General features: G+C 39.7%; 1 protein-coding gene across 3 annotated transcripts in view; it reads left to right on the top strand.

Moving 5' to 3' along the window:
• Positions 1-20,238, top strand: part of LOC103675773 (zinc finger protein 569) — a 52,744-nt gene that overhangs the window by 17,666 nt on the left and 14,840 nt on the right. Inside the window, exons 4-5 of one of the 3 annotated variants that reach the window (XM_008704918.2) lie at positions 17,819-17,903; positions 18,214-18,309. In XM_008704918.2, coding sequence (XP_008703140.1) covers positions 17,819-17,903; positions 18,214-18,309 — 181 coding nt within the window. Of the gene's footprint in view, positions 1-17,645; positions 17,904-18,213; positions 18,310-20,238 lie in introns of all 3 variants that reach the window. The other 2 variants (XM_008704916.2, XM_008704915.2) reach the window with 2 other exon arrangements.

Genomic DNA, 20,238 nt, shown 5'->3' with positions numbered 1-20,238 from the left:
GAGTTTGAGCCCCACATTGGGTGCAGAGATTACTTAAAATCTTAAAAAAAAAGATTAGTGCATTTTGCCACTTTATTCTATATGTGTCATCCATAATTTTAAAGAATACTAGAATATCTGAAGAAATAGATGAGATATATGTCTCTCAAATGATCCTATTTTTCAGTGGTTATTTGCTATAGACTGGGCCACAGTCTAGTAATTTCTGGTAAATTATTATAATTTTAGTCCACTGAAATGTGAATGGAGAATATATTTTATTTGGTTTACTGATGTGTCTCCAGCCCCTAGAACATTCTATGCCTGGTATACATAGTTTTTGTGAATATTTGTGGTTTTAGTAACTTGAATCCATGGTTCCTTGTTCTTTATTTTACTCTTAAAATAAGTGATATCGGGATGCCTGTGTAGCTCAATCGGTTAAGCATCTGCCTTAGGCTCATGTCATGATCTCAAGATCCGGGGATGGAGTCCTGGATCCGAGCCCTGCATGGGACTTCCTGCTCAGCAGGGAGTCTGCTTCTCCCTCAGCCCCTCCCCCTTGCTCATGCTCTTTCTCTCTCAAATAAATAAAATCTTTAAAAAAAAAAAAAAAAAGAAGAAATAGATGTCTGCCTCCTCTTCAAGGATAATTCCTTTTCCTCAGAACTTCATCCTTCATACTTCCTTTGGAATCTTTCTCTTTCAGATTTATCCTGCATTCTTAGCTATTAAACATATCTCACTTTACTGCCATTTCACCCTCAGCTCAAAGCTTTCCTATACTGAGATACACCTTTCTTTGTGTCCCTATGTAGCAGCTTCTCTATAGATCCAGTTTTTTTTTTTCAAACTCAGTTAATTTTCAAAGCTAACACACTGTGTAACTTGCAAAAGCAATAGATCAAGAATTAGAACATTACCCTAAAAACCATGAGATTTCTTCTGCACCTTTCCAAGGTCATCACCCCTACCCTAGGGGTAACCACTATTAGGCGGATTATCTCTGCCCAAGTTTGAACCTTATGAATGTATATACTCTGTGTCTGGCTTCTTTTGCCTAATATTATGTTTCTCAGATTCATGTTGAATTATTGTTTGTAGTTGTAGTTTGGTTAATTTCATTGTTTTATATTATTCAATTATGTGAATAAACCACAATTTTATTTATCCATTCTATTATTGATTGCCATTTAGGTAGTTTTTATTTGAGGACAATTACAAATATTGTTGCTATGAACTTTCTTGTAGATGTCTTTTGTTGCACATACGTACACATTCTTTTATATATAAACCAGAAGTAGAATTGCTGAGTTATAGGTCATATACACAGATTACCTTTTATTGATACTGTCAAACAGTTTTCCAAAAGAGTTGTCCAAAATTTCACTTTAAAAGAAAGGAAAAGTCTATGTGTTAATATCAGGTAAAAGTCAAAACAGTAAGCTTTAAACAAAAAGAACAGTACTTTAAAATGAGTGCAATAGATAATAAAGATAAATAGTTTAGGACTGCTTCCTTATCAAATAACCTGCAGCAAATTTACTATAAGGAATACTGAAAATAAGACAATACATATCAGTAGGGAAACTTTCATTGATCTGTCTTAGCTCATGCTAGATGAACTAGACAAAAAAAATGTATCTACCAATAATAATTTGATAGAGCTAATAGATTAAGATAGTTTATAGCCTGGAAACAGTTACTATCCCTTATTTGGATATGAAATAACCTAAAAGCTGACCGTGTATTAGGCATGAATAAAATTCAGTAAGTTTCAAACACAGGAACTATACATGGCGATAATTCTACAATGCAATTAAATATGAAGTTAATAATAAAAGATTCAAAAAGAAAAACATTCACATGGAAATTTTTTAACTAGCATAAGCAAGTTCAACAGGGACATAAAAAGTTATGTTACAGAACATCTTAGAAAATAAAACAATGCACAGAAGAAAACCTACAGGCTGAGAAAATATGTTAATAAACATAAAAGAATGAAAGTAAATGAAGAAAATACACCATTCTAGTAATTAGAAACAAAATGAGAGGGGTGCCTGTGTAGCGCAGTCGTTAAGCTTTTGCCTTCGGCCCAGGGCGTGATCCCGGTGTTATGGGTTCGAGCCCCACATCAGGCTCCTCCGCTGGGAGCCTGCTTCTCCCTCTCCCACTCCCCCTGCTTGTGTTCCGTCTCTCGCTGGCTGTCTCTCTCTGTCAAATAAATAAATAAAATCTTAAAAAAAAAAATGAGAAAATTAAAGAAGGAATTGGTAAGAATAAAGTTCAAGTCAGTGAGTTAGAAAAACATAAAATAGTAGAACTAATAAAGAGCTGCTTCTTCCTCTGCCTCTCTTTTTTTCTTCTTTCTTTATTATTTTAAAATCGAGGAAGAGGGAGGGACAAGTAGAATAAACAGCCACATACCCAGCTCCCCAAATTAGCATATTTTAATATTTTGACATTTTTGCCTCAGGATTTTTTTCAACAAAATAATCGGAATATTACAGATACTTTGTCCCCAGAGACAGTCACTCTCATGCATGTTATCTATATCCATAGAGTTCATGATTTTATATTTTTACCACATAAATTTATATAAATGAACACTACTTAATGTTGCTCTGTGTTTTAGATTTTTAAGTAACTGGGAACCTGATGAACTTATTAGAGTTCTGCAGCTCATCTTTTTTTTCACTGCACATTGTGTTTTCAGACCTATTCACATGAATGTATTTCTGACTTGTCCTTTTCTGTTGTTTTGATTTCCTGTGTCAATCCCACTCTATCTTAATTACCATATCTGTGTTATAATAAATCTTGATCTGATAATGCAAATGAATCCTCCATCTTTTTTCTTCAGCATTGCCTTAGCTACTTGTAGCTATTTATATTTCCTTATAAATTTTAGAATTAGTCAATTTCCACAATTAAAACTGCTGCGATTTTGATATTGAATTATGTTTACAAATATATTATCTGCAAATGAACAGTTTTCTTCATTTTAAATCCTCATGCCCCCTTTTTTTCTTACCTAATTTTGACTATTAAATGTAGTATAATGTTGAATAGATTGTGGTGGTGAGTGATCTTAGTCCCATTCTCAGTCTTAGGGGTATATATTCAGTAATTCATGAGTAAGTACGATAATTTGGTGTATTTGGTGTAGGTATTTTTTTTTTAAAGATTTTATTTATTTATTCGACAGAGATAGAGACAGCCAGCGAGAGAGGGAACACAAGCAGGGGGAGTGGGAGAGGAAGAAGCAGGCTCATAGCGGAGGAGCCTGATGTGGGGCTCGATCCCAGAACACCGGGATCACGCCCTGAGCCGAAGGCAGACGCTTAACCGCTGTGCCACCCAGGCGCCCCTGGTGTAGGTATTTTTGTAAATACTCTTCTAGTTGAAAGAAATTTCCTTTTATTGCTAGTCTGCTAGGAGTGTCATAAATTGGTGTTTTGTCGAATACTTTTTTTGTATATATGATCTTGATCAAAGTTTTCTCCATTTTTCTGTTAATTTGGTCAATTACGAAACTAACCCTCTTAAACTAACCCTGGTGGATGTATACCCACGTAGGGATTTTTTTTTTCCTGAAGAGTTAATACTGTTATTTATAATAAGGTATATTTAACAGACATGAAAACTTTCTTGAAAGCAGATTTTTGTAGGTTGACTTCTGGCATTATAAGGTAGGGCAGAACCAAGATATAAGTGGCTTTGCAAACCTGTTTTATTTAGCAGAGTTCCTATAGGGCCTACCACAGGTGCTCAGTGAATGCTCTTTGGACAGAGATGTCCAAAACTATGAAGATGAATTTTGCCCAATGCCAGTGCTATTCTAGTAGTCAATTTTGTGATTAAAAATTCTTTAGAGAATTTGAACATTGTCTGACTCTCATTTACCTCCTCACATCATACTTCGTATTTTTTGTCCATTAACTTTATTCAGTGATTTCATATGTGTAAGGGTCACAGAATTACTCCTGCTACACTGAGATGTGCATTAAAAATATAGTTTATTTAAAAAATATGTTCTGATATCCTTTATGAGTTCTGTTTAGTAGAATGAAAAAAAGCTAGTTTTAAAGCAGTCTGGTTCAAAACTTAGTACATCAGTAAATTGTTTCTTTGAATAATTATTCAGTCATTCAGATTCCACTCTGTACCCCTGTCCTCTGTTAAGGTGGTGTCTGAGGTATGGAAGAAGATCTTTATAGCTTGGGGAGGAAGATGGTCCCTGGTCCTTTCATGAATGTGTGCTGCTGGCTGGTATCCAGTGAATCTGCTTTAGCTGGCTCCTTTTACTTGGCATTCTATAGCTGATAAATTTGTGCTACGTTTCATCTCAGTCATGGTACAAGAGCCTCTCCTTTTCAACTGTCCTCCTTTGGATCTTGCTCCCTCCATAGATTTCTTGAGTCTCTGTCATGTCCTTCAAAGAGTTCCTGGATTCCATATATCCCACAACCTGTGGGGCCCCCTTGTCTTCTACAAGGGCCTTATCCCACCCTACTCAGGATGTATGCTACAATGGGAACCAAGGGCTACTTAAAGTCCTCCCAACTTGACCATGACACTTTGCCCTCCTAACTACTGCCTATCTCACTCCACCTTAATGTGCTGGGGTGTGGGGAGTTCTGAGCACACATTTAACTGCCTATCTCCCTACATCCGTGGTCTTTCTTTTCTCTCCCAGGCCTCCAAGGGAAGGAGAAGGTTTTCCTCTTCCAATTTACCCTCTGTCTTTTTCAGTAGAACTAAAATGGAAAAAGGACACGAGAAATAAGGAAGCCTAATATAGCTACACATATTTGGAGTTTGTGAGTGCCAATATGAAACCTGACATAGTATAAAAGAAGGCCATGGCAGGTCCCAGGATATTGATGATAAAGTGCATCTATTCAGAAGTAAGAAAATTAGCCACTAGAGGAAGAATATCCCATTTTGAGCTTTTCTTGCCATATTATCTGTTTTTCATCTGGAAATAATAGGTTCATTTCTCCAGAACATAGAGCAGAGTGTCTAGGAAAATTAAATTGACAAGCCTACTTTGTACTCTGCATTTGACTTAGTCATTTACTTGAGCTACTCATTTTTTCATAAGGATTTTAATTAATGTTTGCTGTCACTTCCTTTGAGTCTAAGGAACTTCCTTTATTATTTCTGATGAGGCTACCCTGCTAGCAGTGAATTCTCTGTTTTTGTTTATCTGGAAATGTATTTCATATTCCTTTTTTTTTAAAAGATTTTATTTATTTATTAGAGAGAGGCAGTGAGAGCGGGAACACAAGCAGGGGGAGTGGGAGAGGAAGAAGCAGGCTCCCAGCGGAGGAGCCTGATGCGGGGTTCGATCCCAGAACGCCGGGATCACACCCTGAGCCGAAGGCAGACGCTTAGCGACTGAGCCACCCAGGTGCCCCTCATATTCCTTTTCTTAAGGTGAAATTCACAGAATAGAAAATAAATTATTTTAAATTGAATGATTCAGTGGCATTCACTAGTTCCAAAATATTTTCATCACTCTAAAATAAAACCCCAGGCATTAAGCATTTACTCCCCTATTCCATTCTCCCCCTAGCCTTTGACAACCACCAATCTGCATTCTGTCTCTATTAAATTGCCTATTCTGTATGATTCATATAAGTAGAATCATAAAATATGTTACCATTTCTGTCTCGCTTATTTACTATAATCATCTTTATTTCTGAAAGATCACTTTGCTAAATATGATTATTAGTTGAGGGACACCTGGGTGGCATAGTTGGTTAAGCATCTGACTCTTGGTTTTGGCTCTGGTCATGATCTCAGGGTCATGAGATCAAGCCCTGCCTCAGGTTCTTTTTTTTTTTTTTTTTTTTTTTAAAAATTTTATTTATTTATTTGATAGAGAGAGAGACAGCCAGCAAGAGAGGGAACACAAGCAGGGGGAGTGGGAGAGGAAGAAGCAGGCTCACAGCAGAGGAGCCCGATGCGGGGCTCGATCCCATAATGCTGGGATCACGCCCTGAGCTGAAGGCAGACGCTTTAACCGCTGTGCCACCCAGGCGCCCCGCCAACATCATTTTAATTCATCCATTGAAGGACACTTGGGTTGCTTCCATAATTTCGCTATTATAAGTAATACTGCAGTAAACATAGGGGTGCATATATCTTTTTTAATTAGCATTTTCTAATTCTTTGGGTAAGTAGCCAGTAGTGTAATAACAGGGTTATATGATAGTTTTATTTTTAATTTTTTGCAGAACTTCAGTACTATTTTCCACAATGTCTGCAACAGTTTGCATGCCCACCAACAGTGCACTAGGGTTTCTTTCTCTTTACATTGTTGCCAACACTTGTTGTTTCTTGTGTTGTTGCTCCCAGCCTATTACTAGGGCCACAGTATGATTTTTGTGTGTGGTTATCTTTCCCTCTCGGGAGGGCAGGAGTCACTTTGGAATGGTGTTGGCCCCTATGAGGGCTGCTTACACGCCACCAGGCTTGTGGCACTGCTTTGGATGGGCTCTCGCCACGAGCACATTGCAGGGGGTGAATCCACGGACAAGGGGAGGAGGAGTTCAGGATGCATGCTGTTAGCCACGTTTGCACGGGTCTCTGTGTAAGGGGACCTGGAGCTGAGGCCCGGCTGGAAGTGGTGTGTCCACAGAGGAATGTGGGAGCAGGGCACACTGTTAGCAAGTTACGTAGCCAAACTGGTTCTTGCTATTCCTGGAGAAGTCTCCCAAGGATCCCTGCCTCTCTAGCACACTCTCTGAGATTAGTAAACAAATCTCCCTCTCATATACCCCGGGAGTTTTTCAAACTGCTGTTTCTGTTCTGTCTTTTCTGTGCTATCTTTTTAGGGTGGGGGCTCAGTTTCTGCTCACCCTCCCAGCTCTCCCAGAGCTGAGCCTGCTGATTTTTAAAGTTCTAGGATTTGAGTCCCACTTCTTCTAAGAACTCCTGCATCCCAGCGCCTTTGGTTTTCAAAGTCAGTGTTCTGGGGATTCCTCTCACTGGACTCCCCAGTGAGAGAATCTGTTGCTCTCCACTCTGTTGCCAGCGGCATCCTTCCCTCCTAAATATGGTCCTGTGGGTCTGTTTAGTTCCCAATCGTGTCTCTACCCTTCTTACCCTCTTTGATGGTGCCTCTTCTCTATATTTAGCTGTAGAAAGTTGTTCTGACATTTTCTGGGTCATTTTCTGGGTTACTTACACTGATGTGAATGTTATATTGTTGTATTTGTGGGACAGGTAGAGTTTCGGGTCCTTCAGCTCCACCATCTTCCCTGGAATTCTACTTTCAGCCTCTTATGATGTGTTTAGGTTTGTATCTCCATGTTTATCCTACTTTATTTGTATAGGAGGGGGTTTTTAAAAATCAAAAGTTGGAAGTTTTCAGCCATTTCTTTCAATATTTCTCTGTCCTTTCCTGTCTTCCTGATGTATGTATGCATATATTTGTATGCTTATTGCTGTTTCACATTTCTTTTTTTGTGGGGGGATTTCTTAATTTAATCTTATTTTATTTTATATTAATATTTTTTTATTATATTATATTAGTCACCATACAGTACATCCCTGGTTTCTGATGCAAAGTTCAATGATTCATTAGTTGCGTATAACACCCAGTGCTTCATGCAATACGAGCCCTCCTTACTACCCATCATGAGCCTATCCCATTCCCCCAACCCCCTTCCCTCCAAAGCCCTCAGTTTGTTTCTCAGAGTCCATAGTCTCTCATGCTTCACTCCCCCCACTGATTATCCCCCCTTTCTTTATCCCTTTCTTCTCCTACCGATCTTCCTAGTTTTTATGTTCCATAGATGAGAGAAACCATACGATAATTGTCTTTCTCTGCTTGACTTATTTCACTTAGCATTATCTCCTCCATGCCGTCCATGTTGCAGCAAATGTTGAGAAATCATTCTTTTTGATAGTTGAGTAATATTCCATTGTATATATGGACCACAACTTCTTAATCCAGTCATCTGTTGAAGGGCATCTCGGCTCCTTCCACGATTTAGCTATTGTGGACAATGCTGCTATGAGCATTGGGGTGCATATGGCCCTTCTCTTCACCACGTCTGTATCTTTGGGGTAAATACCCAGTAGTGCAATGGCTGGATCATAGGGTAGCTCAATTTTTAACTTTTTAAGGGACCTCCACACTGTTTTCTGAGTGGCTGTACCAACTTGCATTCCCACCAACAATGTAGGAGGGATCCCCTTTCTCCACATCCTCTCGAACAATTGTTTTTTCTTGCCTTGTCTATTTTTGCCATTCTAACTGGCGTAAGGTGGTATCTCAGTGTGGTTTTGATTTGAATTTCCCTGATGGCTAATGATTTTGAACATTTTTTCATGTGTCTGTTAGCCATTTGTATGTCTTCATTGGAAAAGCGTCTGTTCATATCTTCTGCCCATTATATGATTTGTGTATTTGTTTCTCGTGTATTGAGTTTGAGAAGTTCTTTGTAGATCTTGGATACCAGTCCTTTATCTGTAGTGTCATTTGCAAATATATTCTCCCATTCCGTGGGCTGCCTCTTAGTTTTTCTGACTGTTTCCTTGGATGTGCAGAAACTTTTAATCTTGATGAAGTCCCATAAATTCATTTTATCTTTTGTTTCTCTTGCCTTTGGGGATGTGTCATGAAAAAGGTTGCTTTGGCTGATGTCGTAGAGGTTGCTGCCTATGTTCTCCTCTAGGATTTTGATGGATTCCTGTCTCACATTGAGGTCTTTCATCCATTTGGAGTTTATTTTTGTGTATGGTGTGAGATAGTGGTCAAGTTTCATTCTTTTGCATGTAGCTGTCCAATTTTCCCAGCACCATTTATTGAAGAGACTGTCTTTTTCCCACCGGATGTTTTTTCCTGCTTTGTCAAAAATTAGTTGCCCAAAGAGCCGAGGGTCCATTTCTGGGCTCTCTATTCTGTTCCATTGGTCTATGTGTCTATTTTTGTGCCAGTACCATGCTGTCTTTGTGATCACAGCTTTGTAGTACAGCTCGAAATCTGACCTTGTGATACCCCCAGCTTTGTTTTTCCATTTCGACAATGCCTTGGCGATTCGGGGCCTTTTCTGGTTCCATACAAATTTAAGGGCTATTTGTTCCAGTTCTTTGAAGAATGTCATCGGTATTTTGATCGGGATAGCATTGAAAGTGTAGATTGCTCTGGGTAGCATGGACATTTTAACTATGTTAATTCTTCCAATCCATGAGCATGGAATATCTTTCCATCTTTTTATGTCTTCCTCAATGTCTTTCAAGAGTGATTTATAGTTTCTAGAATAAAGGTCCTTTACGTCTCTGGTTAAGTTAATTCCAAGGTAACGTATGGTTTTTGGTGCTATTGTAAATGGGATGGATTCCCTGATTTCTCTTTCTTCGTTCTCGTTATTCGTGTACAGAAATGCAACTGATTTCTGAGCATTGATTTTGTATCCCGCCACGTTACTGAATTGCTCTATAACTTCTAATAGTTTGGGAGTGGCTTCTTTTGGGTTTTCCATATAGAGTATCATGTCATCTGCGAAGAGAGACAGTTTGACTTCTTCTTTGCCGATTTGGATACCTTTTATCCCTTTTTGTTGTCTGATTGCTGTTGCAAGGACTTCTAGTACTATGTTGAATAATAATGGCAAGAGTGGGCATCCTTGTCGTGTTCCTGATCTTAAGGGAAAGGCTTCCAGCTTTTCCCCATTGAGAATGATATTCGCTGTAGGGTTTTCATAGATGGCTTTTATGAAATTGAGGAGTGTACCCTCTATCCCTACACTCTGAAGGGTTTTAATCAGAAAACGATGCTATATTTGTCAGATGATTTTTCTGCATCAGTTGAGAGGTTCATATGGTTCTTGACTCTTTTCTTGTTGATATGATCTATCACACTGTTTGATTTGCGAATGTTGAACCACCCTTGCATCCCAGGGATGAATCCCACTTGGTCATGATGGATAATCCTTTTAATGTACTGTTGGATCCTATTAGCTAGGATCTTGTTGAGAATTTTGGTGTCCATATTCATCAGGGATATCAGTCTGTAATTCTTCTTTTTGATGGGGTCTTTGCCAGCTTTTGTGATCAAGGTAGTGCAGGCTTCATAGAATGAGTTTGGTAGCTTTCCTTCTGTTATTTTCTGAAACAGCTTCAGGAGAATAGGTATTATTTCTTCTTTGAATGTTTGGTAGAATTCCCCGGGGAATCCACCAGGCCCTGGACTCTTGTTTTTTTGGGAGGTTTTTGATCACTTCTTCAATTTCTTCACGATTAATCGGTCTGTTTAGATAATCAATTTCTTCCTGTTTCAGTCTTGGTAGTTTATAGGTTTCTAAGAAGGCATCCATTTCTTCCAGGTTGTTTAATTTATTGGTATGTAGTTGTTGATGATGGTTTTTAATGATTGTTTCTATTTCCTTGTGTTTGGTCATGATCTCTCCCCTTTCATTCATAATTTATTTAATTTGGGTCCTTTCTTCTTTTGAATAAGTCATGCCAGTGGCTTATCGATCTTATTTATTCTTTCAGAGAGCCAGCTTCTAGTTCTGTTGATCTTCTCTACTGTGCTCCTGGTTTCTAATTCATGATCTCTGCTCTAATCTTAATCAACTGCCTTCTCGTGCGTGGGTCAGTTTTGTTCTTCTGTTTCCGTTCCACCTTCTTGAGGTGAGAATATAAAGACTGCATTTTAGATCGTCTATTCCTTTGAGTGAGGCTTGGATGGCTGTGTATTTTCCCCTTAGGACCGCCTTTGCAGTTTCCCATAGGTTTTGGACCGATGTGTTTTCATTCTCGTTGGTTTCCATAAATTGCTTAAGTTCTTCTTTAATTCCCTGGTTTACCCAATCATTCTTAAGCAGGGTGGTTCTTACTTTCCACGTGTTTGAGTTTCATGCAAAGTTTTCCTTGTGATTGAGCTCCAATTTCAAAGCACTGTGGTCTGAGAATATGCAGGGAATAATCTCAGTCTTTTGGTATCAGTTGAGACCGTTTTGTGACCCAGTATTTGGTCTATTCTGGAGAAAGTTCCATGTGCATTCGAAAAGAATGAGTATTCTGTTGTTCTGGGGTGCAGTGTTCTGTATATATCTATGAGGTCCATCTGGTCCAATATGTCATTCAAAGCTCTTATTTCTTTGTTGATTTTCTGCTTAGGTGATCTGTCTATTGCTGATAGTGGAGTGTTGAGGTCCCCTAATATTAATGCATTATTATCTATATGTCTCTTTATTCTGGTTAAGAGTTGACTTGTGTATCTAGCTGCTCCCCTGTTGGGGGCATAGATATTTATAATTGTCACATCCACTTGTCGGAAACATCCTTTAAGAATAATATAGTGTCCTTCTGTATCTCTAACTACAGTCTTTAAAATCTGTCTGATATGAGAATTGCTACCCCAGCTTTCTTTTGAGGTCCATTGGCATGAAAAATGGTTTTCCATCCCTTCACTTTCAGTCTGGATGTATCTTTAGGTTCAAGATGAGTCTCTTGTAGACAGCAAATGGATGGGTCATGTCTTTTTATCCAATCTGCAACCCTGTTGCATTTATGGGAGCATTTAGGCCATTCACATTGAGAGTGATTATTGAGAGAGATGATTTTAATGATGTCCTACTGCCTGTGAAGTCTTTTTTCTATAGATTGTAAATTTCTGTTCTGTATCTCTCTTGGGGTCTTTTTAGTTTTATACAACCCCCCTTAATATTTCTTGTAGGGCCAGCTTGGTGATCACAGTCTTTCATTTTCTGCCGGTCTTGGAAGGTCCTTGTCTCTCCATCAATTCTGAATGACAGCCTTGCTGGATAAAGGCTCCTTGGCTGCATGTTCTTCTTACTTAGTGCTCTGAATATGTCTTTCCAGCTTTTTCTGGCTTTCCAGGTCTCTCTAGACAGGTCTGACGTTATTCCGATGTTTTTCCCTCTGTAGGTGAGGATTCTCTTCCCCCTGGCTGCTTTCAAGATTTTATTCTTGCATCTAAGATTTGCAAATTGTACTATTATATGACGTTGTGTTGGTCTGTTCTTATTGATCTTGGGAGGGGTCCTCTCTGCCTCTTGGACACGAATGCTTGTTTCCTTCAAGTTCTCTTGTACAATTTGTTCAAATATCTCTTCTGGACCTCTCTCTTTCTCCACCCTCTCAGGGATGCCAGTGATTCTGATATTGGAGCATTTCATTGAGTCTGTAATCTCCCGTATTCTAATTTCTTGAAATTGGAGTTTTTAAAGCCATGTTCCCTCTTTTTCCTTCTTTTCTATCATCTCATCTTCCAACTCACTAATTCGTTCTTCTGTCTCGTTTACCCTGGCCATCAGAGCATCCAGTTTAGACTGCATTTGATTCATAGCATTCTTAATTTCTGCCAGATTCACGCTCATTTACGCCCTTAGAGATTCTATATTCTCGTCAATATTTTCGCTAATATTTTTTCAAGCCTACACATTATCTTGACCATTGTTACTCTGAACTCCATTTCTGACAATTTGGTTATATCCACATCCATTAGTTCTGTGGCAGAGGCCACAGTCTCTGTTTCTTTCCTTTGTTGGGGGTTCCTCCTTGTCATTCTGATGAGGTGTGGTTGTGGGGATGTACAGACCCCAAATTATTGACCAGGACCCAAGCAAGGTGCACTTGTTTTATAGGGACCTTAGGGATGTAGTCTTCTTGATTATTCTGCCTGCCTTCTGGGCGAGAGGCCTGCCACGCAGATAATCAGGCAACCCTGTTTGGGTAGATTTGCCCTGTCCCCTGTGTGTGGGGAGGATGGGTATAGTGCAAACCGATTTTTCCGGTCTTTTGTTGTCTGCTGGCTTTCCCTGGCAGCTTTCTGTGACTCTTCTGAGAGTCAGAGCAGCTTTGGCCGTATCCAAGCCTCTGTCTCAGAACAGAACGATCGCAGTCTGCTCTCCACTGAGCTCTCCTGGCCACTTTAACTCAGTTTGTGTTGGTGCTGCTAAAAACCCCGCAGCATCCCGGGTTGTGTACCCCACAGCTGTTCTCCCAGTCCTTGCTCCCAGGGCTGGCTCCCCTCTGCCCTTTGTGCTTCTAACACCGCCAGCTGCCCCCATTCCCGCACACGCCTGAGCTCCCTGTTTCAGTGTGGTACGAGTGCGTGCTCCGGAACTCCTGGTGTCAGTCTGGTTTCTCAGTGGCTACCGGTCCACGAATCTGGCCCGCTCCCCATCGCAGGAGGCTTTTGCTTCCCGGCGCCTGAGCGCGGCGGCTCCCTCCCCCTGCTGTTTATTTTCCGATATCTGTGTGCAGATTCACAGCTCCCCGCTTCATACCTCAGTACTGGATGTTTGTTTGTAGAGATCCAGGTGTATCTTCCTATGTCTCAGGCTGATTTTGTGGGTGTTCAGGATGGTCTGGTAGATATCCAGCTCGATTCAGGGGACCAGCTGAAAAAAGGTTCCCTACTTCTCTGCCATCTTTTTTCCCCCCACATTTGGAATAATTATTAATAGGTAAGAACTTATGTCATTGTATTCATAGTTTTCTGACTGTTCTTTAATTCCCCTGTTGTTTTCTTCCTCTCTTGCTGCTTGCTTTTGTAACGATTTTATGTAATGGCATGGTCTGATTCCCTTCTTTTTATCTTCTGTGTATCAGCTGTAGGTTTTGCTTTATGGTTACCATGAGGCTTACATAAAACGTTTTATAGATAATCTATTTTAAGCTGGTGACAAATTAACTTTGATCACAGACAAAAATACTCTACTTTTTACTCTCCTTTTTAGTGTTTTTGATGTCGCAGTATTGTATTCATTAACAAGCTTTTGTAGCTATTGTTACTTTTTAAATTTTTTATTTAAGTTCAGTTAGCCAACATATAAATACATCATTAGTTTTTGATGTATTTTTTATGTTCTTGTCCTTTAACCTTTATACTAGAGTTAAGTATTTAACACACCACCATATTGCAGTATTAAAGTTTTCTAATTCATCTATATATTTACTTCTACCAATGTGTTACATACCTTTGTCTTCATGTTACTAATTAGTGTCTCATTTCAGCTTGAAGAACTTCTTTTAGCATTTCTTGGGAGGTAGTTCTAGTGGCGATGGACTCCCTCAACTCTTGTTTGTTGGGAAAGTCTTTCTCTCTTCTTCATTTCTGAAGGACAGCTTTGGTGGATAGTGTATTCTTGGTTTGCGGGGTTTTTTTTTTATTCAGTACTTTGAATATACATCATCCTGCTCTCTCCTGGCCTGTAAGATTTCTGCTGAAAAATCTATTGTTAGCCTCATGGGGATTCTCTGTAACTTACAAGCTTCTTTTCTCTTGATGCTGTTAAGATTCTTTTTGGTTTTGATTTTTGACAGTTTTATTTTAATGTGTCTTGAAGAAGACTTTTTTAGAATTGAGTTTGTTTGACCTTTGAGCTTTATGAACTTGGATATCAGAATCTCTCTCCAGGTTTGGAAGTTTTTAGGCATTAGTTTTTAAATAGGCTTTCCGCCCTTTTTCTCACTCTTCACATTCTGAGATTCTCATAATATGAATATAGTTTCGTTTGATGATGTACCATAATTCATATAAACTTTCTTCAGTCTTTTTCTCCTCTGACTAGATAATTTACAGTTCCTGTCTTCTTTTTTATTTTTTTTAAGGTTTTATTTATTTATTTGACAGAGAGAGAGGGAACACAAGCAGGGGGAGTGGGAGAGGGAGAAGGAGGCTTCTCGCCGAGCAGGGAGCCCGATGTGGGGCTCTATCCCAGAACACTGGGATCATGACCTGAGCTGAAGGCAGACGCTTAACAACTGAGCCACCCAGGCGCCCCACAGTTCCTGTCTTCTAACTCACAGATTCTTGCTTCTGCTTAATCTGTTGTGCTATTGATGCTCTTTAGTGCATTTTCATTTCATTTATTATATTCTCCAGAATTTGTTTGGTTCTTTTTTATGATTTCTCTGTGAAATTTATCATTTTGTTCATGTATGTTTTCCTCTTATCATCAATTTATGTTTCTGTGTTTTTCTGTAGCTCTTTGAGTTTCCTTAAAACAGCTGTTTTGAATTCTTTACTGGGAAAAGCACGTTTCCATGTCTTTGAGATCAGTTACTGGTAGATGATTGTGACCCTTTAACAGTATCATGTTTCTTTGATTTTTTTCATGTTCCTTGAAGTTTGACGTTGCTCTCTTTGCATTTGAAGTAGCTCTCACCTCCTCCAGGTGTTAACCACCTTCAGGAGAGAAATAACTTCCATCAGCACTGCGTAGGGATTCTGAAGCTTTCTCAGTATTTCTTTCAGTACACTTGCCCCACTATTCTTGCTTTCTCTTGTAGGAGAATTTAAGCTTGTATGCCTTCTCTTGATCCTATAGCACACCAGGGTGCTTGCTGACAACCTCTTTTTTTGTTTTTCCAAAGACAGCACTGAAGCTCGTGTTTGTGGTCTCTTCCTGGCCTGTGTTCAGACTGGCTGTCTGCTACAGGGTGGGGGTTTGTGGGGGTGAGGTCTGCAGAACTCTGAGGGTGCCCATGGGGGAGGGGCATTATGAGACTCCTATCTGGTATTCTCCCAGTCTCATTCTACCTTCTGGTCATGCAGCTCAGAATTCAGTCCTCTGGATGGTGTGAGAGAGAAATGAGCCACTTTGGCACTGTTCTACACAGCTAGGAAACTGAGTGCTCACTCATATACTCTCACTTTCCTCCACGGACAAGTTCACTGGCCATGAACATCCCTGGTCCTAAGCTGTGCTGCCTTGGGAGATAGGTGATGTGAATAAAATCAAACTGTTCCTCTTACCCTCTGTGATAAGTCCAAACTCATATTTTTTGCTCCCAGCAGTATGCTGGTACTTTGCGGACTGGATTTCCACAAAAGTTCTCTTATCTATGGGTGATTGTCTAAGACAGTTTTTTCCAGTGGTCCTGGACCACAGCCAAGAGAGGTAGAGTTGGTTCACAGGTCATTACAGAATCCACACCTGGGGCTGAGCTCTTGTATGCCTGTTACCCAGTGTATGAGGAGGTGAGTCTCCTCCTTAGTCTCTTAGTGTACGGTGCTCCATCAGCTCCCACAAAGGCATTTTTGTCCATAGATGGAAACCAAATTGTTGTTGAGGCAGGGAAACAAATGAGGGATGTCTTATTCAGGCATATGGCCTTTGGTTTCTTAAACCAGTTTATTTCAAATGCCTTGATATTAATTAGAAAGGATTCCAAAAGAGGATTTCAATCCCACAGCCTTCTCTGAACCCTTTGTGTTAGTAGATGTTCATATTCTTAGGGTCTTTTATTTTTTTTTAAGATTATATTTATTTGAGAGAGTGAGTACAAGCTGGGAAAAGAGGCAGAGGGAGAGAGAGAAGCAGACTCCCCACCAAGCAGGGAGCCAATATGGGGCTCAATCCCAGAACCCTGGGATCATGACCTGAGCTGAAGGCAGACACTTAACCAACTGAGCCACCCAGGCACCCCTCATAGGGTCCTTTTAGACCTACAAATAAATTCTTAAAAACATTGATTGTGATGGGGCACCTGGGTGGCACAGCGGTTAAGTGTCTGCCTTCGGCTCAGGGCGTGATCCCGGCGATCTGGGATCGAGCCCCACGTCGGGCTCTTCTGCTATGAGCCTGCTTCTTCCTCTCCCACTCCCCCTGCTTGTGTTCCCTCTCTCGATGCCTGTCTCTATCTCTGTCAAATAAATAAATAAAATCTTAAAAAAAAAAAAAACATTGATTGTGAATTAGCTCCTGGTGATTTCTTTTTATCTTAACCCATCTGTCATAGAAATTCCTCAAAGGGTAGGAAATTTGGACAGATCTCTTTGTTCTGTTGCTGTTGAAGATTTTTTTTTCTTATGTTTATACTCTTTTGAACATTTCAGTTTTTAACTAGGAAGACTGCATTATATTTCTATATGCAAATCATATTGCTCTCATGAAACTTGTCACCAGCATCTCATTTCTGGAACGTATTCTAAAGCTTTCTTGATACTGTTTTCTCATGGTTCAGACCATTTTTAAAACTTTCTTAATATTTTTTTTTTAATTATCTGTTCTTTGATGCTGTCTGTTGTCCCCTTTTTTTTAATACATGTGAACTTTGTTAGCTTTCATATCCCATTTTCATGGCTGCAGACACTTATTATAGGCTTATGAACAATACATCCTTATTTTTCTAGATTTTTTTTTTTTACGATTTTATTTATTTATTTGCCAGAGAGAGAGCACGCAAGATAGCACATGCATACACAAGCAGGGGGAGGCAGAAGGAGAAGCAGGGTTCCTGCTAAGCAAGAAGCCCAATGTGGGACTCAATCCCAGGACCCCGGGATCATGACCCGAGCCAAAGGCAGACACTTAACCAACTGAGCCACCCAGGTGTCCCTCATTTTTCTAGATTTCTCCTGATCGAAGGAACAATACATCCAGCTGCTACTGTACTTCAAATTGTGCATATCATTCTCTCCTTGCTTCTGCTTCCATCCAAATCCAGTTTTCATTTTCTCCTGCCTCAGTGAGTCACAGGCATCTAGTGAGTTCTGAAACCAGTTGAGTAAAGTTTTATATTACTCCCTTTTCCACGCTCAGTATAAATTGGTGCCCAAGATCTCTCTAACCCACGGTAGGTATTAAAGATACGTACTTGCTGATTCTGTGAATGAACATAAACTGACTGAGTGTTGCTAATATATTGGTTTTTTTTTTTTTTTTTAGAAAATAACAAAACCACCTAAATTTTTAAATAACCTCTTACCTTTGGATACTATGAGAACATGGTTCAGTATGTTTTGTCCACATCATTTAAAATGGATGACTTCAGATTGAGTAGGAGTATGTTGTTACAGGGAACAGTGACATTCAAAGATGTGGCTATTGACTTCACCCAGGAAGAGTGGCAGCAGTTGGATCCTGCTCAAAGGAACCTGTACCGGAATGTGATGCTAGAAAACTATAACAACTTAATCACAGTGGGTAAGGGTAGTTTCTTGTATGACTTAAATTCTGGGAGTAAAGTACTTTTTTTCCCCCAAAATTTCTGAAACATGTGGAACCTTTAAACGTTGGAGTGAGTTTGGCCTTTAGGTGCCTTTGCTCACATGAATGTGCGTGCTGCGGCTTTCACAACAAAAGGTCGTCCTTTCTTATGTTTCAGAGGCTGCATCCCCACAAACCATGTCCTGTCTTTCAGAAAGCCTGGTTTCCCTGGGCCAGTGTCAATTCTTGAATGATTTTTTTGTTCCTGGTATTTATGTCCAAATCTTATGTTATTTCCCTTTGACAGGCTGTCCATTCACCAAACCTGATGTGATTTTCAAGCTGGAGCAAGAAGAAGAACCTTGGGTGGTGGAAGAAGAAGTGTTAAGGAGACACTGTCCAGGTTAGTTAGGGAGGGAACAGATGGGTGAGGAGGGGCCAGGACTCTTGAATGGTTGGTTAATCCTTGACTAATTGACCCCTCTGAAATGTTCTTGAAAGATATTTTCCTAAAGACTGTAAACTTTTAAGTGATAATTTGTGTGAATAATTTATTAACCTAAGATGTCTTTTGTAGAAAACATTCTTTCCACAGACTTAAAGGACTAGTTGACTTTTTCACCTGTGTGCTAGATACCAAAATTTCCTAATTCATTTCCAGCTTTACATTGACAATCATTCTATTATTAGCATCTTCAGTCTCTCTGCCCACCTTGTTATATAGGATCCTTTCCTTTTGCATTCAAATATTCACATAACCGGTTGTTCAAATAAACTGTTGATGTTTATGTTTCAAGACTTTCTCTTCTTCCTTCCATTATAAATGCCTTAGCATTTTATTTTGTACTCGTAGTCACATTTCCCACTGTATTTTCAGCTTTTGCTCTCATACTCAGTAATGGCTATAGCTGTTTTACTCAGTAACTTTTATTTTTTTTTTTAATTAAAAAAATTTTTTTTTTTATTATATTATGTCAGTAACCATACAGTACATCCCCGGTTTCCGATGTAAAGTTCGATGATTCATTAGTTGCGTATAACACCCACTGCACCATGCAATACGTGCCCTCCTTACTACCCATCACCGGTCTATCCCATTCCCCTGCCCCCCTCCCCTCTGAGGCCCTCAGTTTGTTTCCCATAGTCCATAGTCTCTCATGCTTCATTCTCCCTTCTGATTACCCCCCCTTTCTTTATCCCTTTCTTCCCCTACCGATCTTCCTAGTTCTTATGTTCCATAGATGAGAGAAATCATATGATAGTTGTCTTTCTCTGCTTGACTTATTTCACTTAGCATTATCTCCTCCAGTGCCATCCGTGTTGCAGCAAATGTTGAGAATTCGTACTTTCTGATAGCTGAGTAATATTCCATTGTATATATGGACCACAACTTCTTACTCCAGTCATCTGTTGAAGGGCATCTCGGCTCCTTCCACGATTTAGCTATTGTGGACATTGCTGCTATGAACATTGGGGTGCATACGGCCCTTCTCTTCACTACGTCTGTATCTTTGGAGTAAATACCCAGTACTGCAATAGCTGGATCATAGGGTAGCTCAATTTTTAACTTGTTAAGGGACCTCCACACTGTTTTCCAGAGTGGCTGTACCAACTTGCATTCCCACCAACAATGTAGGAGGGATCCCCTTTCTCCACATCCTCTCCAGGATTGTTGTTTCTTCCCTTGTCAATTTTTGCCATTCTAACTGGCGTAAGGTGGTATCGTAGTGTGGTTCTGATTTGAATTTCCATGATGGCTAATGATTTTGAACATTTTTTCATGTGTCTGTTAGCCATTTGTATGTCTTCATTGGAAAAGTGTCTGTTCATATCTTCTGCCCATTTTTTGATCTGTTTATTTGTTTCTCGTGTATTGAGTTTGAGAAGTTCTTTGTAGATCTTGGATACCAGTCCTTTATCTGTAGTGTCATTTGCAAATATCTTCTCCCATTCCGTGGGCTGCCTCTTAGTTTTTTTGACTGTTTCCTTGGCTGTGCAGAAACTTTTAATCTTGATGAAGTCCCATAAATTCATTTTATCTTTTGTTTCTCTTGCCTTTGGGGATGTGTCATGAAAAAGGTTGCTTTGGCCGATGTCGTAGAGGTTGCTGCCTATGTTCTCCTCTAGAATTTTGATGGATTCCTGTCTCACATCGAGGTCTTTCATCCATTTGGAGTTTATTTTTGTGTATGGTGTGAGATAGTGGTCAAGTTTCATTCTCTTGCATGTAGCTGTCCAATTTTCCCAGCACCATTTATTGAAGAGACTGTCTTTTTCCCACCGGATGTTTTTTCCTGCTTTATCAAATATTAGTTGCCCAAAGAGCCGAGGG

Source organism: Ursus maritimus, unplaced genomic scaffold (assembly GCF_017311325.1).
Source record: "Ursus maritimus isolate PB19 unplaced genomic scaffold, ASM1731132v1 scaffold_5, whole genome shotgun sequence".
In the NCBI taxonomy this organism is placed as follows: Eukaryota; Metazoa; Chordata; class Mammalia; order Carnivora; family Ursidae; genus Ursus; species Ursus maritimus.
The sequence above is the reverse complement of the archived record's forward strand: the minus strand, read 5'-3'. Positions and strand labels throughout refer to the sequence as shown.